Consider the following 21,064-nt stretch of genomic DNA (forward strand, 5'->3'; position numbering starts at 1 on the left):
AGGCATTCATTGAGAGCTCTATATAATGTAATGGTCCACTGCCCTTCTGGGGCAAGGACTGTGTCTGTCTGTGTCTGAGCAGTTTATAATGTGTGTTCATTTTTCAGAAGAAACTTTTCTCACAGTGTTGTGTAGTTGTTTCAGATGATCACAGTTTGCACACTGTGGAGGTACCTCGGGGGAAAAAGAAGACAGTGAAATAATGGCAGGAGCTTTTTTTGTGGACTGAGTCTTGCTGCTTAAAACTACTGAGAAATACCATTCTCCTCCTCTTATTCCCAAATTTCCTCTTTCATTTAATCGTTCAGGCTCGTCACTTTTAATTTCTTACTTATTATATACTTTCATTTCTTATTTAGAGAAGCACTTTGCAGTGATGTCTTCAAAACAGCAGGGCACACTTGTGCACACATGGCAGCAATGATCTTTCATGTCAGTGGCTATGTCATTGTGCACATTGGTAATGATAGCTCTTTCTTCAAGTATATGCTTGATAACTGCAGAATAAATAATACAGACCTCACTGGAAAATGTGCTCCAGTAATTCACCTTCAGAGCTCTGTGGGTGACAGCTGGTGAAAGATAATGGATTATCTTTCTGCAAGAGGAAAGCATGGGCAAGACCTACTTCTTACATCAATCTCCTTGCCCTCATCTCTTCCTCCCCCCTCATGTCCCATATAACACTTAAGAACCTCTCCTCTCCATTTTCTGAGGGACTTGGGTGGAGATTGCTTGTTATCACTTTTGTGTTTAAAAAATTTGAAAAAAAGAGTTATTGGCAAGGAAATAAATTTAGCTGTGCATAACAATTCATGGAAGAGGAAATCAACACTGTCTGCTTGTAATCTTTTAACACATATCCAGAAATAGATTTTTGGAGAGTCACAGTATTTGTTTTAAAATTTATAATATTGGAATAAAAAATAAGCAGATCTGTGAATTAGAAAGGAGTGGAAAAAAACATTGTTTAAAGTCCAAAATATTGGTCAATATACTGCAAACATTGGTCAAGCCAGATGTCTTTACCTGGTGCTTCTAGAAGTTCCTGTACTTTGAAGTAAACTTTAGGTCGATATTCTTTACTAAAATGTCTGTTAAGAAAAATTTTGAAGGAGAGATGGAACTGATGGTACTCAGTGAAAAACTTCTCACATGGGATAAAAAAGATTCTTGTTAGACTTGGGTTTTGAGTTGTTCAAGTATGTTCACATAAGAAAGGTGATATTCCAAAGTGACTTCTTGGTTCCTTAAAAATGCATTCCTTAGAGAGTGGCTCTTCAGAAGAGAAATTCCTTAATTTTTGCTTTCATGTAATACAGTTGTAAGTGCCCCTGTTGTCTTCCTTTAAAATACAGCTGAATAGTCAGTCAGGAGTGAGGTTTTGCCAACAACTGCATAAGCTATTCTGCTATTGTAAAATTTCTTTAAACAATTAGGTACATTTTTGTTCCTGTGTAAGAGTAATGACTGGTGCAGTCTGAGCATAGTAACAGACATAGTGACAAAGTGACCCTTGCTGCTCATGCAGATAATGCAGTGGAGTAGTTTAACACATGACTGTTCCTTCTTTTTTATCATGACTGAAACGTGTTTTGAAAGATTTTATGGACCTAGGTTTTTGTTGTTTTGTTTTTGTTTTCTTTTTTAATTATGCTTCTGTGGACTTGTTTTAAAATTCAAATTATATAGGAAACAAGAGTTAAACATCAAGAAATTATTACAAAAGTGAAATTTTGGGGCTGTTAAAGTATAAACAGTAGGACAGTTGCTAGAAGTACAGTCTTCAAGGCTTTTTAACTCCTTTCCAGACAATTTGATGAACAAAAAAAGCAAGTTTTATAAGCAGTCATCTTTCCCCCCCGATGCTGTGGGGTATTTGTGTCCTGCAGACCATTGCCATGGACCTGCACTGTGTGTGTACCTGCTCATGAGAACCAGAGTGAAGCTGTTTGTTAAAGACCATGAAACTGCCAAGAGATTTTTGATAAATGTCATGTCCTTGCTTGATTCACAGTGGCAATCCAAAGATGGAATAATGAATTACTGAGAACATTTTTCATGAGGCTGAAAAAAAAAAAGAGCCCTAGGTGACATATATATTGAGTATCTTATGTAAAGGAAAAAAAAATACACAGCTCTTTCAGACTTTTACATGAGAGAATTCCAAAGCAGTTTATGGAAGAAAAGGATTACATAGCCTCAGCTCCACAATACTCATATCAAAATGAACCTAGCTTGTCTGAACTACAGTATCAATGATGAAGAGTTTGACAATCTTTATAAGATTGTGGTTTGGGACTCAATGTGCTTTTAAAGTGAGTTGATGCAAGTGGAAAATATTACTGAAGAGCTAAAACAATCATGAAATGGGTAAAGTACCCAAGGTTTACTTAGATGACACTGGAGACAAATTAGTAAAGGAAAATATTAAATTCTAGATGGAAAAAGAAAAAGGAATGGGGTATAACTAAAATGATGTGTAAGAAAGTAGAAGAGCAACCATTTGGCTTTTATCTGTGTAAATATTGGCTCAATGTCTATAGTAGTTTGCAGTTGCATTGAAGTAGATTAAACCATTTTGTAGATTGACTGAAATTCCTTGGTTTTCTGTTTGTGGTCACTTCTTCTGCTTGTGGTCTCCTTAGAGGCTGAGTGCTATGTTGGAAGATTTCTGGAAAGAAGTTAATGCATCGTTACTGGATCCTGCTCTGGATGTGGGAACTTGTAAAAGCACATCTACACCAGTAGGGTTTTCCAGCTGCATCTGTACTGGCATGCAGGTGCTCACCCTGGTGTTGCATAGGAGCTTTCAAATGTTTGGTTGTTATTTCCAAGTATGAGGAAAGAAAAAGGTTGGAAGCCAACAGAATGGAGCCTGAGGTATAGATGAAGATTTGAGATTGCCAGCCTACTACAAGCTTGTTCTGAATGTCTTAGTACTTGATTTTCTGTTTTGAAATCAACACACCTGCCTAGATGGACTGTAAATGAGGAAGAAAAAAAGGAATTCTCTGCTCAAATGCATGGAAATAAATCTTAAAGCAAAAGGATTGTGGATGTAGTGTTTATTAAACATAGATGGCATGTGGATAATGTTGCACCTTAAGTGGGGAGTGTACAAAACTGAAAACTTATGTTTAAAACTACAAGCTTAAAAGCAGAATGCTCTAAGATACTGCACCTGATATAGAAACTTTCTGGGATGTTCCTCACTTGATATGCCTGTCTTGAAAAGCTGAGGAACAAGACGTAGAGGTGAGACGTGGTATTTGCAATTGTGAGTGCAGTGATTGAACAGATTTTTGTTCCCTACCAGCTTTAGGAATATGTAAGAAAGAGGAAGCAGCTAGAACCCAGGGATCTTGGCCTGCTGCTGATCATACTGGAGTGTGCAGCAATGGGAGGTATACTCTGGACTGAAACATAATGTGGAGGATATAAGATTCTAGGAGCCTACAGGAGGTTTGGGAATGCCTAGAAGCATGTCCATTAAACACCAAAGTCATGTGGGCTGGCAGTCTGTTGAGAGCTTTCCTAAAATCATGATCCAGAAGCTGGATTTAAGAATTCCTGGAAGATACCATGGTGAAGATGTTAAGAAAAGATGGGCTATAAATACTAAACAAAACCAAAACTGTTCTTTGATACACAAAATACTGAGATAAGGGGAAAGAGCTTATTCAGTGTACTGTACATAAATTACCAAAAATTTGGATAGGAAAGCATGATAAAAATACAGAATGAGGGGGAGAGAAGAAGGAAGAACTTCATCCTGCCTGTACTAGAGAAAGCTGAATTTATAATGCTTGGAGACTTGGAAATGTCTCTAGGAAGAGGCTTGGGGTTCTATTTTTAGTTTCCTGTTCCGTATGCTTTGCATACACATGTGATGTTAAAGCTCTTTAGTCATGTTCTAATTCAGTTAAATTTTAAAAATTCGCTCTTAACTGTTCCAAGATTTGCCTCCCTTAACAATGGCTTTTTGATTTGAAGAAGAGTTTAAAAATTTGAACCTGCATAAACTGTCATATGTCTAAAATTCTAGACTATCATTTATCCAAAATGTTTTGTTTCATGGGTATTCACTGTGTTAAAAAACCAAACCCTGTTTTAAATGGATTTTTTTTTAATTTAATAGCAGATGTAATGGTCCTGGTCAGTTTGAAACTTCAGAATAATTAGCTGATGCTAGCAAGCTAATAACTGATAGTTGGTAAATGGGGCAGTATTCTAAAACAGAATTCTGCAGGCTTCTTGGTTTATTTCATTGGTAATTAAATTTTTTGGCTTTTTTTTTAGCCATAAGCACTTAAAAAAATATCTACTGCTAATGATCTATTATCATACAGTTTGACTCCATTTTTTGAAAGCTGTTTCTAAGACCAGAGGTGGGATTTTCTTAGCTTTCCAGTAGATTCTCCCCACTCTTGGTAAAAATTTAGACCTTTCTTATCCATTTAAAATTTTAACTGTATTATGTGGAAAGCCTGGGAATAGAGATAGACAAATTTTAAAATGTGCAGAGGCAGTGTCAGACATTAAGGAAAAGTTGCACAGTGAAATTAGAAGCATGTTGCCTTATCTGGGTGATGTTTTCATCACGCATTGGAAGGCTGAGAGATGTATTTCTCTTCCCTTTCGACTTTCTTTCCATCCTGAGCAAGTAATTTGTCAGGAAGCATCCTGATATGCCCTCTGGAGATGTGCTTACCTTCTGAGGACCCCAAACCCCAGTGATTTTTCACAGCTGCAGGCAGCTGGCCATGCTCCCGATGCCCTGCTTGCCCTGAGTTTTTTTGGTAGTGACCTTTGGAACTTGAAGTCAGTGAAAATAGTGCTGCTGTGAAAATAGTGCTGCTGTAAAAATGGTCTTCCTCTTGCTTGTTGCCAGCTAGTGGTATTGGAATGAGTAGTGCAAGATAGAATAGCTTTGGCTATACATTCCTGGTCTAGAGGGGGAAGTGAACAAGAGTTATAAATCCTGAGAGTATTTATGATAATAAAAAAGCCACTCTGAGCCGTCCAGTATAATGTGTATATTAGCATGGGACTTGTTAGTATTCTCTGCAGATTTAAAGACAGTTCCCCTCTTTTCTGCTTCTGAGTAGCCTGAGCTCCTCCAAAGATTCTTGTGCCTGGTTACAGTAATTGCTTGTTGCATGTCTTTGTGGCCTTTTCCTACGGCAAAGATCTGACTTTCAGTGACCTTTTAATTAGATCTCAAGCTCCAGGCGAGTTTTGAAACAGGGTGAGTAATGTCTGAGAAAATGTCCTCCTGCCCGCTGCCATTTAGAAGGAAGTGAAGAGAAAGATGTGCCACACCTGTTCTTAAAGTAGCTGTTGCTACCTGAACTCTTAAAATTGAAAAACAGCTCAGGGTAAAAAAAAGAGTCAGGTGCAGTTCTGTAGCACTGTAAGCTCACCTAATTGTCCCATCCCCTTAGCCTTGTATTTCCTAGTTGATGGCGTTGATCTGGTTGGGAACTGAAGTGTCAGGCAAGAGGTAATTGTCATTTGGCTCTGCTTCCTTACCCAGCTTTCCATGGAGCTCCCTGTTAGCAGCAGGGCAGTTCAGCTCTGCCACAGCTGGATGCAGTGTGGGCAGCTCATCACAGCCTGGGCCCTGCAGACAGCAGCTTCAGGAGAAATGCTCTGCTCCTTTACCCTCCGTGTTCTGCTGGCACAGCAGCCTCTCCCGACCCTTGATGATTCAATTGCCTCAACTACAGTGTGATAGATGTGTCTTGGTAGCTTGGGATCCTGCTGATTTAGTGAGTAGAATCAGGTCAGTGAGGTGAGGCCAGCTGGTTTGTTGGAGCTGATGGAGAGCAGATCCATGGAACTGCTGCTCTGGTCACAGCGATCCACTAAGTTGAACTGCTTGTGCTTTACTCTAAGTTTATAAGCAGAGAAAAGGGATGCATCATAAGGTGGATTTCACTCCTGTTACTGTAAGTGCATTTGTGTAGGGTGCTTTGGCAAGAAGAATTTACTGGAAACCTCTAAATTCTATAAATAAAGGAGGTGGCATGTGGTAAATACAACACCAGTGTAAAGTGTAAATTGTTTTATTACATAATGCACATATTGTGTTTATAGTAACTTGAGAGAAAATTTTGTGTATATCTGGAGAAAAAAACCCTATGCATTTACTGTAAGTGATTGGTAAAACAGCTATATTTGCTTTCCTGTTAAGTTTTACTTCTAAGATGAAATAAAGCATGCAGTCAGGAACTAGAACTTTGCTCATACATTGATGATGTAAGTGGTGGCTTAATTAATGTAAGTGTATGTATGCTTATATCAGCACAATGTGGTCATCAGATTGGAATTGTTTTATTTCTTAGGATGTGCAAGAGGTGCTGGGTCTGATGAAACTTAGTTTCATCCTATGTTATTGAAATTTTGGTGAGCTCAAATTCAAGATTTGCTTAATCTCTACTTTGAAACCATCTGAAAAATACCATTTTTTTCTGAGCAGTTGTAATTCCCAGGCAAGTCTACAAAAAAATTACTAACCATGTTGTTGAGATTGTTCATCATGCAGTAAAATAAGTGGATTTTAGCAATATTTACAGTGTTGTTATGGAATAAAAGAAATGGAATCATTGAAATTTTACTGTTTGGAACTAGTGATTCATATAACCCCCCTGAAACAATTTTTCCATTACTGATGTGCTTCACTATCTGATTGCCATTTGCTGTGGCTTAAATGGCCTCTCCAACACCTGCAGAATCTGGCCCTGAACTACAGAAAAATTGAGGCACGAATAAAGCTAAATTAAACAGATACTGCATTCTGTGATGTTTCTTACAAAGTTTAACATGTGTTTTGAAGAGCCTGTCCTAATGTGGTGCAGGCTGTGGTATAGCCACTTCCATGGTTGCTGTGCTCTGCACCGCATTGACCTCAGTTCTGAAAGCCATTTTGCCCTTCTGCAGCCTCATCCTGCTCCCTGCCTTGGGCTGGGGCTCCATGTCACAACTGTATGGGAGTCACATTGGGTGCATGGTGTGCTGAGAGGGGGTGGAACGGGATAGACAAACTAGCTTTTGCCTGGAAAAGTTCCTTGATTGACATACTACATGAAGGCTGATGATCCAAACAATGGACTGGAGCATGGTGAGAAGGACCAAGGAGGAACTCCTTCAGGAGTAGAATGAATTTCCTGGATTGAGGTCGGCATGAAGATCCCTCTTCAGTTATCTCAAATGTCTGGGATGTCAGACAGTCCCAAGAAAATCTGTATATGGCTTGATGTACATATGTCTTCCATGCTGGGTACTATCATCTTGAGGAAGATAAAAGGACTGAAGATGAAGCTTATGAAGGCATTGGATATCGACAGTTATAAAGAGCAGAAAAGTTCCTTTATTGTATAATAGTAATCTTTGCTTTGCAGATTTTTAGCAAGACTTAAGAGTAAGGAAAGTACCATCTTTGAAAATCTTGCAAAATTTGAGTAGAAGCAAGATCCATTTGTTTTGGTCTCTGCAGAAAGTGCCAGCTTGCAGATATTGTTGGACTTCTGCTCAGTATTTTAGTCTGTGATGGTTCTAAGGCTGAAGAGGCTGATGGACCATCAGGGAATCCATGGTTGTTATGTAGTCTGATGAAAGAGCTGAGAATCTTAGGGAAAACCTTAGGAAGAGGTTAGAGAAACATGGCTTTTTGTCTCCCAAACAAATGTGACAAGTTGGAAAGAGTGTGAAAAACTGGACTACCAAGTGCAGTCAGGAGCACTGTTTCTCTAAGGGCTTTCTTCATTCTCCCCTGAGAGGCTAGAATTTAATCTCAAATTGCTGGGTGTTTTCTGAAATGCCTTTATGAGTACTTATAAAGGTGCAGGTCTTCTTGTCCAGTCTTTCTTCCTGCTTAAAAAAAATCTGTGTCCTGACAGTGATATCCTGATATATTGCATTTTGTGAAGCTTCACCAGGTTTGTGTGCACAGTAATTCACTTTTGGCTTTCCCAAAGTCAGTGCTACTTACAGTCACATTCTTCTTCAGTGTTGCTACTAACAGTTTCATCTTCCAAGATCAACTAAAATATTAATAAATAAATAAGACAAGCCATGCTTGATTTTGTTCTAGAAACCAAAGAGTAATTCCTTAAATTTGGATCATTCAGTGACAGTAACATGAACAAAATGAGAAATTGGGCAGTGAGCTTCACCCTCTGATACCAATGCAAGCCTCCTCTCCTTGTACTTGCATCCCTTGTAGTACTAGCACAGACCATGGTCTGATTGGCATGTGGTTTTTATTTTACCTATTATTTTTCCTTTGGCAAAGAAAGGTCTTGCATATATATGAGTACAGCAGATAGTCATTTGGTGTGTTTCTTTGGATGTGTGAGCCAACCCTTACTTCCTCTCACCTGCTAGAGCTCTGTTTCTGTTTAGTTCTCAAAGACACACAGTGGCTTTGGCAAGAGTTAAACCGGCAATGTGTTTTGTCACTTGGACTACTGGTAACCATCTGTGTGCTCCTCAGTGCTTGTCTGTACAAACCTTGAGTATTATTTTGGATGTCCTTTCATTGTAAGCATGGAAAGCAGTGAATGGGCTGGGCAGGCAGATAGCCAGCTATTAAGTGTTTGTGGTAACATTCATCAGCAAGCTGGCATATTGCTGCTGATGAGTCCTTCTGTGTGGCACTTGCTTTTGGGGCTTGCCACGCAAAAAGAATAACAGTGAACACAGATGATGTTCCGAGGTAAATGCCATGCTCTTCTGCTGGCAAATTTAGCAACACTAATAGGATCAACATCAGAACTACTACTTGATATTTTTCTTGAAAGCATTTCCCAATGCCATTAGCCTTTAGCTTGGTGATAAATTTTTCATGCAGTTATCACAGAGTAGTGTACAAATGCCAAATGCCAGAATCAGCTCTTCTGTAACTGATAAAGCTGGTTATGGAGCAAGATGCAGAAGCTACAAACACTCAGTTTATGCCTAAAATTAATGTTTTTATCCTTTTAAACCTTTGAGGGGTTTTGCATGTAATTATTGAATCCAAATGTTACCACATTCATAGTTCTGTTAGTGTCAGCACAGTGTCTGATTGAAGGTGCTCAGAATGCTCTTTTATGTTTGTCAAAAAACTTTCATAAAATGAAGCAAAATCCATAACTGGCTGCAAATGGATACCTCTGTGCAACAGATCTTCAGAAAGCTTGAAGGCTTTTTAAGCATTTATATACCAAATAAAGACTAGCAGTTTGACATTTAACTTAATAATTGGTTTCCATCTTCTGTCTTGAAAAATCAAGAATACTCAGACATTCTTGCTATTGTGTTCATGTATGTGTTTCTACTGGCATTTTAGTAAATTTTAGTAAATGCCAGTGATACTGTTAGAAGAGAACAGTACTAGCCACTGTAAAACTGGCTGGCCTTGTTCAGGGAATGAAGAGGATTTTGACAGTGTGTGAAGCAGTGTTGTAGCAGCAGGCTGTTCTGCAAGGGCTGCAGGCCCTGTAAGAGGTATCCAGGTTATGCTTCTCTGGTTTTAAAGCCAGTGGAATTTGTGTCATTGTGATAACCAAGAGTCCTGCACCACTGCATTGGTCCAGTGGATGTTGATGGGTGATGAAGAATTGGATCACTGGGCAAGCGGCAGACAGGGTAACTGAAAGGTGTGTATGTACATTGTAAAAACAGGAGGGAGGGCATGGCAGAAGCCAAAGGCCCAGCAGCAAATGTGTTAGAGAACACAGAATGTATCACCTTGACTTGTAAACAGCAGAACTTGGGTGAAATTTGTCTTCCTGTAAATTTGTATTTATCAACTTTACTGGGCTCAGTGGAATAACTGCCTGCCCTTCCCAGTGCATGAGCTTCTCTTTTCTGCTGCACAGCTCCTTTCTTCCCTCTTCTGTGCAGCATTGTCCCACTGTCCCTGCAGGACTGTGGACAGTGAGGGATGTCTGCTTTGCACCTGGGTGTGTGCTGGCTGCCAGCTGAGCAGGTGACTGCTTTATTCCTGCTGCTGCTGCCTTTCGCTTAGCAGAGGTGATACCATGGGTGTCTCCTATTCACTGCCATTTTAAAAATAAAACTTGTAGCTACTTTGTATCTTTGGACAACTTCAAAGAAATTTGGTAAAGGGGATATGAAGGGACTTTATTGGGATCAACAGGTACTGGTAGAGAGGAATGGCTTCACAATGCCCAACAGTATGATCACACATACCTTATTTCCTTAGGAAACCAGACTGAAAAAAAGCGTTCACAGAGGTAGACAGTAAGAGGAAACAGGTCAGCACAGGAAAAGGGAAGCAAGGATCTATATTTGGAAAAATTAAAACTGGAGTCAGCATAGGATGGAAGAATAAAAAAAAATTTGCATTTCTAAAATGCAGGTGAAATTTCACAATCTGATACAAAAGGATTCTACTTCTTTAAAACTCAAGTGTGGGTTGTAACAGGTATTTATCACCTTAGTAAGCAGGTTGGGGCTCCCTGGGTGTGGGTATCTCCCAAGACATGTATACAAGCACTAACTTGTTAAACCTGCCAGCCTGCTGTTTTAGTAGCAATATCATAGGAGTGCTGTTTCTTTGAAAAGAGTGCACAAAGGGCACACAAGTTACTTGATTTCTAGAATGTAAGTTGAGGGATGGCTGAGGGAAATGGTAAAATTTGCTGCTCTTTCATGTTCTTCCTCCAAAGAAAACATCTTAAATAAAATACTGGATCTGCCTGGTGGGAGCATGGCTCCACAGACAGTTATCTGCGTCATTTTGTTTTTCCCTGACATTAATATTTTGCAATTCACATAGTTTCCTACCACAATGTTTTGTAGAGGGAATGAGGAGATAAAGGGAGCATGGTGGCAGATGAACTTGTGTCTGACCAGACAGTTTGGACATACCTTCAGGGTAGATCCACCTGAATGTTGTTATCGTGTTATATAATGAGTTAAACCCCAAATCACTTACAGCATCAACTGTGAAACTATTTGGTGTCAGCAATCTGTTATAGAAATAGGTTGTCCACAGAGCCCATGGAGTCTCCATCCTTGGAAGTTTTTGAAACCTGACCAGGCAGAACCATGAGTAACCTGGTCTGAAATCAGTCTTGACTGTGATTTGAGCAGGAGATTGGATTAGAGACCAGCTAGTCCCTTTCAACATGAATTGTGAGTCTGTATTATTTTCTTGCCATTGTCACATTTATTTAAAACTTGGAACTGCCAGTGGTACAAAACATCAGGTGTTCTTGAACATTTGGCAGCTTCAGCTAAGTGAGTTTTGTGAATTTCTGGAAATTTGTACTGGCCAACAAAATTTGGACGAGTCCTCAAATAAGAATCCTGAGGTAACTCCACCACTGAAGCAGCAGTGATCGTAATCCAGCAAGCTGTCTTTTGCCCATTGCAGTGTAAGGGTGTTAGCTTTTGTGATTCCAGATGGTAAATTACTGACATAAATTGAATGATCCAAAGTATGAACAGAAAGTAGAAATTCAAAACATACCTTGACACTTCTCACTTTTAACCACATTGCAGGTGGGAAGAGTTGACCTATTATTTTTTGAGGGTGATGTTGATAACACTGGCATCCTTCCCTGACCTGCTTTCAGAAATGAGAGGAAATGTGACATATGAGGCCAGGATGCAGCCATTCTTAGGGTAGCAGTGCAGAGAGCCCAGTCTGCTGTGTCAGATCATCTCTGCTGGCATTTCCTGCAGCTTTCAGTCATTCTGAAACTGCCTCCAAATATTTTCTGTTTAGTGGCATAATACACATTGACTGCAGTGTAGATGCACCAGCTCTCAAACCTATATCACAAACCTATTTACCTGTGAGTAAAACATTTAAATTATGTTTTCAAATCATTAAAATTTATGTTTTCTTTTTGCGTAAACAAAATATCCATCTATCAGTTGAAGAGGAGAATATGATCAGAATAGAATTGGTGTGTGGAGAATTATGTCTTTCACATGTACCCTGGTTTTCAATGAGGAAATAAATGCTGGCATTTCACTTCTCATTAGGAATCAAAACATCAACTGTTACTGTTTTGTATTATTTTCTTCAGAGCATACATTACTTGGCTTCTGAAAATTGGTTGTTTGGGGTTGGTTTTTTTCCTTGCCTGGCGTTATAGAAAACACCCTTCTTCCAAACAACATAAGTACAATAATGCAAAATCAGCTTGAGAGAAAAGGCAATGGTGCATACAAAGATGCTGCTCATGGAATGTCTATCCCAAATTCTTATTACATCCTCACAGTCATGAATAAACAAACTCTTGCAATTACTTGCAGCTAATGTTACCCTGACAACAGTGTGTATATATAACAAAATTCAGTAATCACTGCCAACAAAACCCCCAGTACAGCTAATGCCTGTTTGCCAGGATGAAATCTTTTCATTAAGGATTAAATCAACTCCAGATCATAAGTTTTGCCTTCAGTATTAGGATCAAAAGTAATTATTCATTCCAGTATATGGAGATAAGTTTGGTTTGAGTTCCCTGTTTATCAAATAGTGGTATGTAAAGGGAGAAGCTGTATCTCTCTTTACCAGTTAGGTAGTGATAAATCATTTGGCATTGTTCTGGCAAGCACAGTCTGTCTCTGATGCTTTTTGGTGCAAGTTTCTCCTCACTCAATTTTGCCAGTTCTGTGCATGCTACTGATCAGTATATTTACAGTTGAGGAACAGCAGCCTCCTGGGACAACTGCAGGAATCCAAATTGGAAATATTTTTTGATTTTACTTACTAAGAAATAGAAATTGTGGAATCCAGTACTTAAATGCAACAGTTCACATCCTGGTGTAAATAGGGTTCTACTTCAAAATGCCAATAAAGTATATATAATTTTAAATAAATAAATTACTGGTCTGTTGCCTCTTCTGAGCTCTGATCTGTTCTGTAACTGCTGTTGTAGTCTCTGTGATCATTACATTCTCTTGACACCCAGTTTTAGTTTCAAGTTAAATTTACTTTTAAGGAATCTTAGATTCCTTGACAAAGACTCAGAATTTTTCCAGTTCAGGGGAAGTCCTGCCAAGTTTAAAATTTTTCTGTACATTCAAATGTTTGTGTTTAGTGCTTTCTAAGACAGAGACCACTGAATCTGCAGTATTTCTGAACACCAACACCTGCTAAATACTAAAAGCAAACATTAGTTAAGTGCACAAATGGTTTGTAAAAACAGTAACTTCCTTCTAGGAGTGAATATTTATTTTAATTTACATATGTTAAACCAATTGATTTTATTAACCAGTGCTTCAGTTGACCAATTGAGTTGGAAAAAGCAGGACCAGCCTAGGACTCTTGTAGATTTTATCAAAAATGTTGGTCAAGAAAATGATGGCTGCTCATCCTTCCTTCTTCAAGAATACAATTTCTAGAAAGACGGCAATAATGCCCTTCCCTATTTCTTCTGTTTACTGAAACTTAAATATGTGCTCTGCTCAATACGTATTTATTAATATTAAAATACAAAACGAATCAAACTAACTTGCTCTTATATACTTTACACATTTCTAAACTGAATTCCAGTTTTAGTGGTGTGAAGTTTGATGCACTTCCAAGTGAGTGCACTTCCAAATTTCCAAGAAATTTGTAGATGAAATAATAAAATATTTTGTCACCAGTCAGCAGAAATGTAAGATATAAGGGTTTGGGAATTTTTTTGAGTGTACAGGACAGCTTGAACTTACTAGGTTTGTGTCTCCTGGCTTTGAAAGTTGCTTGTGATCAATTTACAGCAGCAGAGCTTTTAATACTGAAAGCAATTATTTTATTGCCCAGAGAAGTTGTGGATGCTCCATCCCTGGAAGTGTTCAACGCCAGGTTGGATGGGACTCTGAACAACCTGGTCTAGTGGAAGGTGTGCTTGCCCATGGCAGAGGGATTGGAACTAGATGATCTTAAAGGTCCCTTCCAGCCCAAATCATTCTGTGATTCTCTAGTTTTGATATTCTGTTTTCTTAGTAGAATTACTGCTAAAATTTGCTATTTATTTAAAACAAAAGTTATTATTGGGTTAATGCCCTCTACAAATAAATACTAGATTTCATTTCCCCTTGAATTTTAGTAACAGAAGCTGTTGTTCTGCAAAATTAGTTCAATGACCAGCATTCTGTAGTAGCAAACCCTTAATAGAGGAGCTTGCATGTTTACTTCTTGTCTGCAGTTGTGTTTCCTCCATCTGTGTTCATTTGATGGGAAGGAGGTGTGAGAACCTTGCAAAACAGTTGATAATACCAGTGCTGACAGCTGTGTACTGTGCTTGTACAGGTGTCTGACTGGACTGGTACAGATCTCTAACTGGTTTGAGGTGCTGGTGCTGGGGCGGTTCAGTGGAAATTATTTTGGGTTTGAGGTCATAGTCTCAGTGCCCTTCTGGTGAGGAAAGTGTGATTAGCATTTCTGCCCAGCTGAAACAGGGAGTCTAGCAGAAAATCTAGCAGTGTCTCATTCTTTAAATTTCATACTTTGGATAGACAAGAAACTCTCAGTTTCAAAAGGGGTATTACTTCTGGAGGAAGCCTTTTCAGTAACACCCTCCTAAATACAAAGCAGCAGCATGACTGTTCTTCAGTACAGCTGTTTCTTCATTATTGTAGCAGTTAATGGCTTTTTGCTGAGAGGTTTTCAGGCATTCTTGGTTAGACTTCATAAAGAAATTTTCAGTTTCCAGTTCAGACTTCTGTACCTCTGTGTGGTTGTAAGGTTTGATTTCTTTGTGTTAGCATCTGAAATACACCATTAAGGTAGTGACCCCTCTTGCAGGAATTCTGTTTGGCTTATAACTTACTAGCTTAATCCTAATGTAAGGTGAGGAAAAACAGGAGTCTGGGCTGAATTACAAGTAGTAGTTCTGTGATGTTTTATTCAGTTGCAGATAGGAAAAAATACACATATTGGAAAACTTTGGTCTTTTTAGTCTAACAGTGTTTGTGATGAGGCGAAGAGCAGCAATCCTTTTGTACTTAGTTTGAAGAGTAAACTGCAGCTGTGCTTGTGCAAACTCATCCTTGTGCACTTTGCTTGCACTTACACCACTGGTTTTCATTATTGATCTGGTCTTCAGAGTAGTGACTTGTAACAAACGTTCTACCTAAACAATGAACCACATGCTGTGATGTGCTAGAAATAAATGAAGTATTCTGGATGGGATCTGGAGAAGAGAAAACTGATGGATCTACAGATATAGTGGAATTTATCCACCAAATACTTTGAGAAATGTGGGACCACCAGAACAAAATAAGTTAGTTAATCACTTGACATCTTTCTAGACTGCAGCCCTTCCTTCACTACTTGGTCTAATTGAGATCTGGTGAATGTTGCTTAGCAGAAAAGACAGTTCAAAGTAAAAACCTTAAATTAGCCACAGATCTTGTGGGAAATGGTTTTGCTGCTGTTGAGTAGAGACAGCTATCTCTTGAGATTGGGTTGTTAAAGCCTTAGCTGGTACTAGCTGAAATAAAAAGTAAAGCTGCACTCCACTTAGAAGAGAATTAATCTAGTGTCTGCAGGGTAGGACAGATTGTCCATGGGGTTTAGCAGTAATGAGTGAGCTCTCCCTTTCACGTGGTCCTTCACTGATTCACAAAACCCTAAAGAAAGGGAGGGAAATCCTTCTGAAAGACCACTTTGCTCTATGTTCTTACTAGCAGCAAGGCAGAAGCATTCATGCAATTGAACTTCTAAAAAAAATTTAATTGTTAATTAAATAGTGTAATTAGCTTTTTTCCCTCTCTGTAGTTTTAATAGTTGAAAAAGAAAATCTGCTATTGCTCTGGGTATGCAATGAATACTTTTAAATACTCCAGTTTATGAGTTGGCTTGCGATGTTTCTCTTTGTAATTGACTTTTCTTTTTTCTTTTTTGTTAAACAGCAAAACCATTTACAAAATTGGTAAAAGAAATGCAACTCCATCGAGATGACTTTGAAATTATAAAAGTGATTGGAAGAGGTGCATTTGGAGAGGTAAGAGATTTTAACTTTCAGTTGTAATAATAAAACTCATCAGTTGTGCATCTGATTTCTTTTTACAGTTGACTTTAGGACAAAAGGTTCACACAGATACGCTAAAATACTTCCAAACGTGGAATATAGCTAGGTACCTAATGCAAGGTCCCTTTGAAACAGGTTATTCAGTGTCCAGGTGTGCCATTTCTGTGACTGGCTTTCTGACTTCAGTGTAGCCAAGCAAGTGTCTCTTGGATGACTGAATGAGCAGGATGGTCCCACCTAGCAGCTGCACAGCTGAATTTGGGATCCCTTCTCCACTTGCCATATGTAGTGCTCACTGCTGCTCTAATTTAACACAGAGCTGGGCTGCTGCTGTTAGGAGCGTGGAGGCTGCTCCACCCATCTGCCTGTCTCTGTAGCAATCTGGTAATGCAGAAAGACGCATTTGGCCGCCTCAAAGGCTGTTCCCTGTCATCTTTGAAGATCAAAGGCTGCTGGATCTGTTTTTTGGACAGCAAGTTGAATCATGCTGGGATGATAGGAACGCCTTGTGTTTTGAGGACTCGCCAGTCCCAGGACCCTGGACTGAAGCTTAACTTCTTAATATATTTGATGAAAATCTCATCAATCACACAAGCCTGGTAGGGCTTGCCACTGGCAAAAGCATTCACAGACAGCAGGCATAGGATACCCAAGGCTTTGGGAGGACCTCAAAGACAACCTTTTCAGCATTTAAGAACAGGTAACTAAAGTCATAGCTGTCAGCAAAAAAGGTTATTAACTAGAGAATTTCTAGAAGTAAAAAAACTTTCTATTTCTTTCAGGAAACGTTTTTGAAGTAGTGCCACACTAAAGTGAAATGCAGAGACTGCCATTAGTGGCTGACTTCAGCCCATGAGCACTCAGCTGCACCTTCTGCTGCTGGTGGCTAAGGAGAAGCTTCCTGATCCCCATTCCTGTTGTCTCCACAGAGAGCAGGACTCTGCCCTGCCAGGCATTCCTTCCAAGCCTGGTGTGCTCTGGACACCTCAAACTCTTTTATGTAGGGTTTGAATGTGGGACAGCGTAGCAGAGGGCAATCAGAAACTCAGCTAGAGAAACACCAGGACCCTACTTGCCCTGACTTCAGAAAACAAAGAGGTTTCTGTGTGCATATGCACTTGGTAGTGGGTGAAGTAATGACTTTATATCCATGTCATTTTATTTCAGAATCTGCTTTTGAGAAAAGTGGTCACCTAAGACAGAAATTAATGTTTCAAGAATATCTCTTCTTCTATGTGTTTCGTAGTCTTCATGTGTACCATCATCTAATGTAACATGTAGTTTATATGTAGTTTACATGTAATCATCATGAACACAGCTGCTGAAGGAGCATTTTAATAAAATGTCCAGATTAGCAATAACATCTTGCCCTGTAAGACAGAAGTTCACTTTCTAGTGGATGTTGAACTTGATGAGTGCAATATTTGTTACAAAAAAGGAAGTGTTATCTGAGAGTAATGGAAATACTGCATGAATATCACTTACTTCATTTGAGTGATTCACTTGCGTATTATTTGAACATGAATTTTAGAGAAAAAGAAGTTACTGTAAAAAGTTTGTCAGGAAAAAGCAATAATTGGAAATACATAGGTTAGTCTAAGGGAGGACTGAGAGCTACAAACTTAGTCCAGAAAAGAAGTCTAAGGAGGAAGATTTATGAGTAGATAAAAGGCCTAAAGAATTAAGACAGTAGTGGGTACCTGTCTGCCTCTCTGTTAGGGTTTTGATTCAAAGCAGTGGCACAGTTTTAAATGCCCTCACCAACTGCATGAGAATTTTACTCTCCATGAGCTGGGTTTCTTCTGGAGGAAACTAACCAAAACCTCCATTCCAGGTGTGCACCAAATGGCCTTTTGGATCCAAGGAGTGCATAAGAATCAATCACTGGGTTTGACTCTCCTAACAGCTTCAAAGCATGTTTGGTCCAGGAAATCAGGGTAGATACAGTCAGAAACAAAATTCCTGAGCTGCATACAGTATAGATGGGAAGGCTCAGCACAGGATACTTTGATGTTGTTCTGCTCTTGCTGTGCCAAATGACTTGCTATAGTGGCTGTGACCACTGATATCTAAAGAATTTTAGATTAGCATTTTGGCAGTTTGTCTTTTGGCAGGATTAGAAAAGGTTTCTGGATCTTTTCAGAACTAGGCTTGTGATTGCTTTGGCTATCAAGAATGGGAGCCCTTTATAGTGACTTGCAGATGGAGTCAGTGTTGGGAATGCCTTCCCACAGTACAATATTCAAGGAAGGCTTGTTTTCCATAGTACTTGTTCTGTTCTTTTTCAAAAGATGCTCTTCTCTACTTAAAGAATTGACCAGCTGGAAATCACAGTACAACAGCAGATGAAGTATTTATATGCATTTCAAGAGACTTCAGTTTATATTTGGTGGGATGACCTTTCTTAGCTTTGGATCAAAGTCTTAAGGTGCATGAAAGATACAAATGCTGAGTGGAAACTTGTTTAATAGTGTTTGGAGTGCCAGAATCAACAATGTGTTTCATACTCTTACATTTGGAAAAGTATGGATCTTTACAAAAGCAATTCACACATCCCATCCCCCCCAGTGGAAATGAAATTTTGCAGAAGTGAAATGAGAAATATCTTCATTTCATCCTTCTGTTGGAGGTGTGAGTGCTCACAGAGTCACTGGTGTCAGTTACCTGTCAATATCACATCTTGTTAATCTCTTATCTGGAAAAGTTTTCATTTATAGTTGCAGCAGCTTGAAACTTTTGATCAGTTTAAATTTTACAGGAATCATTGATTTTAAGTTCATTATACTTTAGTCCCTCTTGCCACAGAATATTTTGTGCTTTTTGCTTATGAAAGAATCCTTTGACCCTTGTATATACCACACTGCTATAACTGCCAGATTTTATAGGTATTATAAAATAGTAATTATGTAAAGGTTGACATTCCATAATAAGAAAATGAAATGTAGTTTCTTGAAAGGAACTGGTGGCATCTGACTTGTATAAAACAACACTTGAGAAAGCTGAATGGAGGAGTTGTGAGTAATTTTTCCATAATACTTTCATACATACATGGGAACTATGTTGGAAATTACTTGATGGGCTTTATGTGCTAAAAATACATTCTAAGAATACCTATAAAATATTTGTTTAAATATATAAATAAATTATTCAGAATTAAACTAAACATATTCCTGTTAGAATGAAGTAGTTTAATTTAAATACTGAACAGCTAAACAAGGTAGACTTCAAAAAGGATGAAAATTACATTCCATTCTTCTCAGTTTAGCTTCTTTGGGTTTTTTGGAGAATGCCAGGGGCTTTATTCTTCCCAAAGAACTTTTGCATAAATCAGTAGCTTTGAAGAAATACAGTTCAAACAAAATAAAAGCATGATATTAGTTACTAGTCAGGATCAGTGGTCAATTTTTGCCAGAAAAGATGTAAGCCAAGGAAGGAAACGTGGTATTTGACCAAAAAGAGGATTGAGAGCACATGGGAGCTTTTATCCCTGTGAACACAACTGCAAAATCAGTATCTAAGGCAGATTGATATAATCACCAGAACACATCTGTACTGGCATGTCAGTACCTTTTTCTTTCTTTCTCCTTTGCAGAACTCAGCTTGGTTCTTTACACTTTTTCCAGCAATATGAGAACATAACCCAATGCAAAACCATCTTAATGAAAGTTCTTGTAGCATGGCATGTCTGAGAAAGCAAGAGAAAAATGTTTGTTAAATTGTCATTATTATGCTAGGGGAGAAACAGTCTAGCTTAGAGCCTAGAGATTTCCTCTGTAGCCAGCTGGACTTCTCCTTTCACATAAAGGAAGCCAGCCACTTTGCAGTCAGGGAGAACTGAATGTCTGCATATTTCTTACAGCAGCATGTAAGGCTCTGACTCAGGAAGTCACTGGCTTGAGAATATAATTTTTTTTTTTCAGAAGTTTCATAGTTAGGAAGAAAAGCTTTACACGGTATTTGAGTGTGTGACAGTTATAATAGCTTATAATTTGAAATGCTAGAAGGAGGATAAAGTGCTCATGGTTCTTCCTCATTTCTAGGCTGTACTTGCCTGGGTATGTACCCATACCCAGCTGAGTGCCCCAGTGTTACTTTTAGTCTTTCATTTTCTGGGTCATACAGGCAGGTACCTCTTGTACAGAGGGACAACCTCCACAGGGAGCAAAACTAATAATAAGTGAAGAGCCCCCTGAAAGAAATTCAGAAGTAAAATGGTTTTCTGTTATCTTAATTCTGGTTTCTATTAATAAAATGACTGTAGAAATCTGTGTTTGTAGACAAGAAAGAGTATTTTGTGTAGCATGAAGTATTTTGTGACCTACACAGAAAACACACAAACTACACAAGAGTAAAAATCACTTCTGCAAACTACACAGAAGTGAAAATACAATCTTTAGGAGATTTAAGGAATATCAGCATAGAATGCAAAACTTTCAGATTTTCAACCTTTAGAAAACCACACCAAAACAACAAAGAAACCAAAAAGCAGTTGAGCTGTGGTTTGAAGTTTGCCTGTGCCTGACTATTCCTTTCATCTAGAAACACCATGGACCGTTACATGAAATGAAAGGATGTCCTGAGAACCTGGGCTTGGTGGGATGGTGCTTACTGGGAATCTCAGGCCAGCCTGAGAAGTGCTTCCTGTGTGTTTGGTGTTTGGCTGCACATGCCAGATGAACTGGGAGCAATGGTGCTTACAGCAAGCAGGCTGAGAGGGATAGGAAGAGGACACTGTATGGGGACTGTGGCTCTAAACACTTGCATGTGCTTCTTTGCAAGGTTCATCTGCCTTCAATAATGTGCTTGTATGTCTTTAAGGTCACATGTCCTGATTTTGTGTAAATGACCATTTAGGCACACTGCTGTAGACAAACACTCCAGTCAAAGAGCAGTTGTTGAAGGAAGAATGAGTCAAAATGTACCTTGTTTGAGAACTTGGATTGTATAACGTGGCTGACACCTCCTGGAAATTTGGCAGTGTGGGACTGAAACAATTGTCTTCCTTCCCTTGTTTGTTAGCAAGGATTTCTTGAATGAGCAATACTTACTGTGGTTCCAGCAGAAGGGTGGAACTG

At 38.9% G+C, this 21,064-nt stretch overlaps 1 protein-coding gene across 11 annotated transcripts in view; it reads left to right on the forward strand.

The window, feature by feature from the left end:
* The window catches only part of CDC42BPB (CDC42 binding protein kinase beta), a 91,345-nt gene that overhangs the window by 12,802 nt on the left and 57,479 nt on the right, over nucleotides 1-21,064 (forward strand). For all 11 annotated transcript variants that reach the window (XR_011679102.1, XM_071426392.1, XM_071426391.1 and 8 more), the window contains exon 2: nucleotides 15,871-15,962. Coding sequence is in view for 10 of the 11 variants with exons in the window: in XM_071426392.1 (XP_071282493.1) it covers nucleotides 15,871-15,962 (92 nt within the window). In the remaining variant the exon portion in view is untranslated. The remainder of the gene's footprint in view (nucleotides 1-15,870; nucleotides 15,963-21,064) is intronic.

The sequence above is a fragment of the Agelaius tricolor genome, unplaced genomic scaffold, assembly GCF_023055355.1.
Source record: "Agelaius tricolor isolate 1412-34295 unplaced genomic scaffold, bAgeTri1.0.p SCAF_5, whole genome shotgun sequence".
Classification (NCBI taxonomy): domain Eukaryota; kingdom Metazoa; phylum Chordata; class Aves; order Passeriformes; family Icteridae; genus Agelaius; species Agelaius tricolor.